At 32.3% G+C, this 9,383-nt stretch overlaps 1 protein-coding gene across 1 annotated transcript; it reads right to left on the minus strand.

Moving 5' to 3' along the window:
- Window positions 1–241: 241 nt before the first annotated feature.
- Window positions 242–9,061, minus strand: LOC113047524 (desumoylating isopeptidase 1-like). The gene is made up of 6 exons (XM_026208898.1): window positions 8,712–9,061; window positions 4,181–4,202; window positions 4,015–4,084; window positions 3,718–3,827; window positions 3,428–3,550; window positions 242–1,285 (listed from the first exon to the last, which is right to left on the minus strand). Exons 1-6 carry the CDS (start codon window positions 8,800–8,802, stop codon window positions 1,192–1,194), a joined length of 510 nt encoding a protein of 169 aa, XP_026064683.1. The 5' UTR covers window positions 8,803–9,061; the 3' UTR covers window positions 242–1,191.
- Window positions 9,062–9,383: the final 322 nt, after the last annotated feature.

Raw genomic sequence — 9,383 nt, forward strand, 5'->3', positions numbered from 1 at the left:
AAATGTGCCTTGATGCCTACCTGACTTGAGTTTTTGGATGCAGCAAATAATTTTGTCCATTCCATTTTTGGAGATCTGTGTAGAATGTCTCAGATTTGGCTTTTTTCCCTCAGCTTGACTACCAAAGCATTTGTAATTAATGCAGGGCTGCCAATATTTGTGTCCATTACTATCTATCTATCTATCTTTAGTTTAGGGTTTGCAGTAACAATTTGACAATGACAACAGCATGGAAACAAAATAAGAGTGGCAATAGTCTTTCATTTAACATCTCTGAATATTGCATTATCATTTGTCCTCAATAAATGCATTTTAAAATAGGAATATGTCAATAAATACCAATAACAAACATGCACTGTCAACCATATAACATTCACAACAGCAGCAAACTTTCCTTTCATGAAAATAAAAATCATTGTAAAGCACAAATAAAAGCTGGTTATATAAATGGAAGAGACAATGTCTACCTTAAGCATTATATGTATAAATAATATGTACTTTACAGTTAGTTTAGTTAAAAATGTTACTTGTGCCCAACCTGGCACGACAAAGGCACAGATACATATATTTCTCTCTGAATCTGAGCCACATTCAGTAATTTCTGCAGATTGTATCATATTATATATCATATATTATAAGTCATATTATAGCACATATCCACAAAATCACACACAATAATAAATAAAAATATTGTATGTTGCTAAAATTAAAGATAGTCTTTTAACTTTTGGCCTGCCAATATTAATAGACATATCAACAGACATATTATTGGGGAAAAACAGTATTAAATGATACGAAAGGAATCAAAACTAACAACAGGGAAAAAGTTGGATTGTCAACAACAAACAACATATGACCTTTGCATGTGGTGGGCTGCAGAGATAAAGAAAATAAAGATACTGTACATATTAAAATGAGAACCAAAGAAACCAAGAAGTCAACACTGTAAAATATGAACCATCAGTGATTTGGAAAGAATGACCCAGACCTTGTGAATGAAACACTAAGCAAAACTGTATCGAAATATCTGGGCAACTCTGAATATGGCCCAGAACTGAGGAAATTTGCTCTTGAATGAGGTGTTTTTAAATGATTTATTTTACAACGGAGCTAATGTGTGTGTGTAAACAGCGTATGTGTGTATTATTGCATGTGTAGGTGTGTGTGTGTGCAAGAGATTACAATGCTGATCTAGCTATGATTATTTTGGCTGCTGATCACGTTTGCTCCTGGAGGGGCAATATGTATTGAGTCCAGGATTGGCCGTAACACCTGACCAAATGGCCTGAGAGAGAAAGAGAGAGCAAGAAGTACTGTGAACAAATCTTCATACATAAATCTTCAGCATTGGAAATGTGACAATTGAAAATGAGAGAACATCACCATCAATACATAAAATTACCAATGAGTGAAACTGAAAATGGTCAAGGTCACAATTCACTAGAAAATAAACTGTATAAAGAAAATGAAGCATATTTTAGGACCATAATATTAATGCTCAAAGTAGCATTTTGCCTACACATATGCTGGCAACATTTACTACCCACTTACTGTACTATAATTATTAGTATTGTACACTTCAGTTGTGTTCATTCATATGATCTTTTGACCTTTTATAAAGCAACTCATTTTCAGTTAATTGTTATTTCACCTTTTTTCCTGTCACAGGGAACTTTTATTTTTTGAGAGTTGTTTAAGTGAGAGAAGATCCTGTAACATGGGAAATTGTTATGTTTCATTTTAATTTCTTGTATTATGTAAGTAATGTTTAGCTTTGATGAAAAGTACATTTTTGTTTGTGTATGCTGTCAGTTATGGTTCTTAGAAAGAAAAAAATTGGTTTCAGGCCATCCAGGATGTAGATTATTTTGTTTCTTCATCAGAACAGATTTGTAGAAATGTAGTATTATATCACTTGCTCACCAGTTGATCCTCTGCAGTGATTAGGTGCCGTCAAAATGAAAGTCCAAACAGCAGATAAAAACAGCTGATAAACAGCTGATAAAAACATCCAGTCCTTGAATTGTATGACACAATGTCATAAATTGAATGAACCAACTTATAAAGCAAAAAGCTGTGTGCTTGAAAGAAGCAAATTCAGCAAGACATTTCTGACATCAAACATTGCTTCCCGCTAAAATACGAGTCCTATATCCACAATAATACTTTATCCAGTGAAAAGTCATCTTGTCATTTCAGGAGAGAAATATGCACACATCAAGTACTGTTTACAAGCCAAAACAGTTCTGAATAAGTGTGTTGGTGGATTTTGATGTGAGAGAGCTACAGGGGATGAACTTTTTCACTGGAGGAAACATTACAGACAGACAGAAACGATAGTTAAAATGCATTAATGCTGGGGGGTTTTCTTACAAACTTACAGCTTTTCTCTTCGAAAGAAGTTAACTTATGGACTGGAGTAATGTGGATCACTTGTGGATTATTGTGAATGTGATTGTGATTGGACTCTCATTCTGACGGCACCCATTCACTGCAGAGGATCCACTGATGAGCAAATGCTGAAATGTTACATTTCTCAAAGCTCTTCTGATGAAAAAACATTCCTATACATCTTTGGTGGCCTGAGGATAAGTACACTTTCAGCAGAATTTCATTTTAGGGTGAACTATTACTGTAATCGTATGGATAGAAACATTATTAAAACATTTCACAAGAATATGTAATGAAAAAAGTTTTTTTTTTTTTTTTTTTGCATTGTCACATTATTTTCCAAACATTTAACCACTTTTCCCTCACATTTTTATTACTATAATGCATACAGACATTTTAGGTTTTGTTTATACTTTTGAAAAGCAATATTTTCACCTTTTTATGATAAATATACACACTGAAAAAAATAGTGTGGTAACAATTCTCTCTCATAAATTGTTAGTAATTTTCACAATTACAAAGAAACATTTATTCATTTAGCAGAAACTTTTATCCAAAGCGACTTACAAATGAAGACAGTGGAAGCAATCAAAAACAACAAAAAGAGCAATGATATATAAGTGCTATAACAAGTCTCCGGTTAACACAGTACACATAGAATGGGCTTTTAAATAATATAATAAATAAAAATAAAACAGATAGAATAGAAAAAGAATAGAGCAAGCTAGTGTTAGAGGTCTTTATATATAATTGCATAATAAATGAAAAGAAAATAGAATTAGAAATTCTAAGAGATTAGAAAGGTAGTTAGATTTCTTTTAAGAATAGAATTAGAATAGTAACATCAAGGAACTTTCTTGTAAAACTTACTCCAATAATCTTGTTATAATAATGCTTTATTCACAACTTTGAAACATAAAAATGTAAGTGCAGATCTCAAGGTATTTATTTATTCTCTAAATGTAGTTACTAAATATTTACGTCTCAGGTGGAAATAAAAATAACACTGGAAATCTACTTGAAAGAGCGTACTCACGTGGAGAGCACTTCAGAGGGCAGATCTGTGATATAGGAGGGAATTTTATTGCCAGTGAGAAACTGGGCCAACTCATTAGTGAACGTGTTACAGTTGTGTTCAAACAATCTGTATTTGTCACCACTGCAGAGAGAGACAGAGGCAAGAGATTCAAACCAAACCAGAAAAAGAGGCTTACTAAATTCAAAGAATGCATATAAAGCCAATGTTTATACAGTACAAAAACTTTATTCTGGAAGAAAGGAATACCTCATTTTATTAGCTATCAAATACACACACACACCACTCACCTATATATTGTCTCTCCAAGTGAGCACAGATAATCCATAAAGATCTCCTCGGTCACCTCAGTGTTTCCCAGCTCCACCACTGTGTCTGGAGGTCCGAGCATTGTACCACCCTGTACAAAAATAATATCCAAAAATAATGTGCTAAGATGTGCTGTTCAAATGTATGGCAATAAGCATGTAAAGTGAGGGATCACAAACAGCACAATATGGAGTAAACTAAATATATTTTTGGGCTACTCTTTGCAGTGCTTGTCTTATCTTGAGTTATAAAAGTGTCGCAATGGGTTTCGATTTTACCGGAGGGCAACTAGAGATCCCAGCACCACCATAAAAGAACTCCTCTCCATAGACCACAATAGATGTGTGCCTGTTTAGACATATGATCATACAGGAAAGGCATATAGTTATGTAACTAGAACATAATGTATAATATGCAGATATTTAATAACAATAATTCACTCACCAAATCCCATCAAGCTGTTTTCCTGTAAGAATGAATATGTTTTAGAAATCATACAATTATAGATATTATAGGTATTATATATGTTCCTCATAAGTTATAAATAATTGTATCATCAATATATATTCTTAAGATTTAGTATTAGGACTGTAACGGTTTGAACCACTCCAATAGTTTATCCTTTATATAAAAAATAAAAATAAATAGTTGCATTATGTTAAATTTAAAGAACCTTCATAGTCATAAATGCTAACTTCGGCACGCGATTGATTACGATAAAGAACATCATGTTCTAAAAGAGTTTGTTTTTTAAATAATTCTAGATAACTGTGAGAACCAGATAAACAGGTCTCGATTAATATAGATGTTACGGTTATGTGAATAACAGATTAAAGTGTTTTCGCCGATCAGCTGCAACCGGACGTGAATTTAACCCGTATAAAGTTGATTCGACATTTGACATTTGTCAGAGATTCAGCTGCAGAAATCTTCAATAGTTCTTTATTGATTTAGCACAATGACAGGAAACATACTGTGTTCTAATTGTTTTCAATTGTAGATGAGAAGACACAATGTGTTTTATTTGTTTTGTCTGCCTTAAGGTATTGTAACTTATGGACCTTATAATGTAAAAGTGCAGGATAGGGACCGTCTGCAAAGTGCAAAACGAAGAGCAAAAATTACAGTTATTCCATTTCAAAACTTCACTTATGAAATGTATAAAAATATTTTATAAATGTAAAATATAAGGGGTGTGTCTTATTACTAGTTCATAAAGAAAAGTTATTGAAATGGAACAATTGAGAAAAGGCTGGCAAAGCATTACAAAGAAGTGCAGTTTACAGTTTACAGCCATCTTTTACTATCATATGTAAGCCAGGATGAACTCTATTGAATTGAATTTGAATCTGTTAACTCATTCATTTTTAAAACATACAGTATTCCATGTCAGCTTCAAAGTTGTGTCTTGTTACTGGTTTATAAACGGACATTTAAATTCACGTTTTACATTCTTATTGTCACACTTACACTTGACTTTTGTGTTTGTTTTCATTTCCATCCCTCATATTCTTTGACCTAGACAGATATTCCGTTGATTGTGTCGTCATGTTCAGGTGTTTTGTGTCAATTACCCTCATTAACATTCCCCTTATGAGTTGCATTCTGTTCATTGTTTGGTTGTCCGGTCTCGTCGATGTATACGTGGATTACCCCATGTGGTTTAAACATTTTGTATCATCATCTTCCTCGTTTACATGCTTCTATCCTGCACCACACCGAGACACATATGTAATTCATGACACATGCTATTGCATTAAATAGTGGTTTTCTTGAAGCATCTCGTTCTTCCGTTCTTCTGGATTTATTCTCTCTCAGTTTGTATGTCATCTCGGACTGGATGATGATCAGATCAGACCTCTGTGTGGAGCACTGGCTGTTGTCAGACAAAAATCTCACTGGATTATTATCAATTAATGGCAAAATACATGTTTGGACATGTAAACTGATATTTCCTACTGACACTCTACATCAAAAGATAGAAAACTGACTTAAAACCATTTTTAGCTGGTGTAAAATGCTACTGTTCAAATAATTTTGGCCACCACGGTATATATAAAATGCTAAACCAAAAGAGAAAAAAACAGCCCATATATATATTGTTTATTAGTTTATTGACATATAGTACAATCATTTTTAAAAAGTATAAAAGTATGGACCAATACAACTTGCAATGTAGCTATAGATCTATAAATACACACACACACACACACACACATATAAATCAGCATGAAATTTCTAATTCCATTATGCATTACCGCCACCAACACCTAAAAAGTAGTTTTGCAATCTTAAAAGAGGCCATATATAATCCTAATTTTTTTTTTTTTTTTTTTTTAAATGTTACTGTTCTTTTGAGTAAAATATTGAGGACAGTCCTAAATTTAATTTCATATAATTCAGAAAATATATTCAAACTGGAAATTATATTATTCAATGAGCATCGTTATTTATAAAAAAATAAAAATCACATTACAGAAGGTATTTAAATAGTAAAAATCATGTTCAGTCATTGAAATGGCATGTAAATACAACAAATAATTCAACGGGAAACAACTGTATTTGATCAATCTAAAAAAAAAAAACGTAACAGACAGAATTTAAAATTCAGTCTTGTTAAAGTCAGCATGAACCGGAAGTTGCAAACGACTTTTCTCCAGTGTTGTGACGTATTTCCGAGAGAAACGGAATACTAAATGTAACGGAATTCTATAAATAATAAATTTTCCGACTATCACCTGATTGGATCTAGAAAAGTAGTTAATGACAGATATCTCACAAACCCCATTTCGTGTTCTCTCCAATTTTTGCAATTTTCTTTCATGGATAAATTGTTCACCACAAAACAATCAATTTGGGCAAACAAAGTAAATATGGTCAATTTTTTTTTTTGTTCATATTTCTTTTATTATTATTTATTTATTTAAATGGTTTGTTTTGGATAGTAACATTTAGAAATGAGATTCTAAATAACAGTAAAAAGATAAATAAATATAAACATTTTCTAGCTGTCATCATAGCACAAACATTTACAAAGGGTACATTTGACCCACTACTGGGGTTTATTCTGATTTATAGTTTTATGAAGATATAGTTGTGACCAAAATTATGATTATTTTGCAAAAATAAGAGGTATTACACAAATTGCATTTTCTTTTTAGTGCTGTCCTGAGTAAGATATTTTGCATCAAAAATGTTTACATATATTCCACAAGACAAAATAATAACTGAATTATGACATAAGCATCAGAAGAAACCTATAGGTACAATTAGTACAATTTATCCAAAGAGTTTGTGAGACCTGGAGAGTTTTTATGAAGAATAGAGGACTGTTTAACTGCTCAGGAAAAATAAGGGACTCATGAACAACTATCAAAATCATTTTCATAGAAGATTGCATTTAGCTTAAACTATAATACGGATTGTTTTAATTTTCAATAGTGTGTGTTTATTATAGTTCTGTGGCTAAAACCACCATCAAAATGTTCTTCTATGAACCAGTAATACGACACCCTTCGGATTTGAGAAAGAAAATGGCATGTATTTTAAATTAATTCATTAACAGATTTGAATTTAATTTAATAGCATGTATCCTGAATTACAAATTAAGAGTAAACCCTCATGGAAATGCTCTTCTAGGCCCACACCTTTTGAAGTTGAGATTAAAAAAAAATTATGCAGTTTAAATGACTTTATTAAAATAGTTTGAATGCCAAACTCAGTCAAAACAACTGCAGTATCCTCCTCTAGGTGGCAGTAATACTGGAAACTCTACGAAACGCTTCGCAATCTATTTTCAAAAGTCAGTAGCATCACCTCTGCAAAACTCTTGACAATGTAAACTGTAAAAATGTTCTTTAAGAAATCTGTAACAAGATACAGTCTTTGAAGCTGAGATAGAGGATTTTATTTATTTTGAACAAAATTATGACTAAAACCACCCTTAAAATGTTTTTCTAATCTGTAACAAGACAAAACCATTAAAGTTGTGTAATAAAACTGTTATAAAATTTGTTTATTACAATTTAGAGTTAAAACAATTTCATAACAACACTCTTTGCCAGCGTTGTCTTAATTCTTGAATTTCAATAGCATTTCAATAGTTTTATGTTATAGTTCTGTGACTAAAACAAATACAAAATGTTCTTATGAAAACAGTAAAAGACAAACTCCGTGAGGTTGATACAGAAGAGGATATTTATTTTAATTTGATTTATTTATTAGTTTTAATTGTAATTAAACATTAAAATGTTTTCACAAGGACCTGGAATCAGCCTACTACATAACCACTGGATTATGGAATGAAAAGTATTTTTATATTGTTTTTCTTTTATGAATATATTATTTAATAATAATCACTATCACATATCTTGTTTACAATATTTCTTAATTTAATTCCAGTGAGCATTATAAATTGCTCTTGTTTTGTTCATTTTAAAAATAAAAATAAAAAAAACATTCCGGTGGGGAAATATTAATCGTTTTATCATTTTCATGTACTTTGTAGACGGTCCCTAGCTGGCCGCTTCTAAAGCCTTTAGGAGGATTAAAACAAATGAACTGCGATACTTTTTATAGTTATATTCATTTTATTGACATTTTTCGCAGCAGAATATCTGTCTAATATCCAACATCAAACGTCGAACCAACTTTATATCGGTGAATTTAAAACAGTAATGTATAGTTCCCAGTAGTGACGTCTCCTATTAAATATTCATAAGCAAAGCACTTGCCATTGGACAGTAACGACAAAACGTTATAATTAAATTATTTATAATCGAAGAATTAAGCCAATCAACGTTAGAATTACTTCATTTACAATTCAGTAGCCCGGATTTCTCATTGGAGGGTTACCAGGCAACGACAGCATGATGGAATATAAATGAGCTAAACCTTCTTCATGGTAGGATTGGAAACTTCGCGGCCCTCGCCAATATAACGGTGAAGATATAACGTTACTGTTTTTATCACTCACCTAACATTATCGGGCTGAGCTGTCGTGCCATTCCCCTCGACAGATCATAAATGAAGAGCTGCACTCCAAACGTCGAGTCGCGCTGATCCATGTTTGTGAAGCGGCTGACTAACGTGAGCCTGTCTGCGGCGAATTCCTGCAGTTAAACGGCCTTACGATTCGCAAATGAGTACCACAGTCTGAAATCTCAGCTTTGAAATTCATAAAACAGTTTGTGTATATTTTACTTTTTGAGAATCGATGGCATTAGGAGGGTCTGAGCAAAAAATAAAGCAAAGCTGCTTAACCACGATTAATAGGCTCTGTCCTTCTGAGGCGCCAATGAAGACGCGCGCAACATCGCCATCTACCGAGTGTGAACGCGCTTACGTCACGGTCACTACATTTGCAACCACATTACCCTCGTCAAATAATAAATTTCACCTTATAAAAACAACAACCCGATGACATGTAATCCTTCCTTACTGTATTTATTTTATTGTTTTGTATAGTCTGGAAAATCTTATGCTATAATTTATCTTTTTTTAGATCAGCTTTGACTGTTGAGATCAGAGAAGAGAAGAGACAATTCATCTGAACTCGGAAAAAATATGTTTGTTTTTTTAGAAAGTTTTCAAAAAGATTTCTTTTAATAAAGAAAATATGTCTGTCCAAAAACAATGTCTACAAAGA

Source organism: Carassius auratus, chromosome 3 (assembly GCF_003368295.1).
Source record: "Carassius auratus strain Wakin chromosome 3, ASM336829v1, whole genome shotgun sequence".
In the NCBI taxonomy this organism is placed as follows: Eukaryota; Metazoa; Chordata; class Actinopteri; order Cypriniformes; family Cyprinidae; genus Carassius; species Carassius auratus.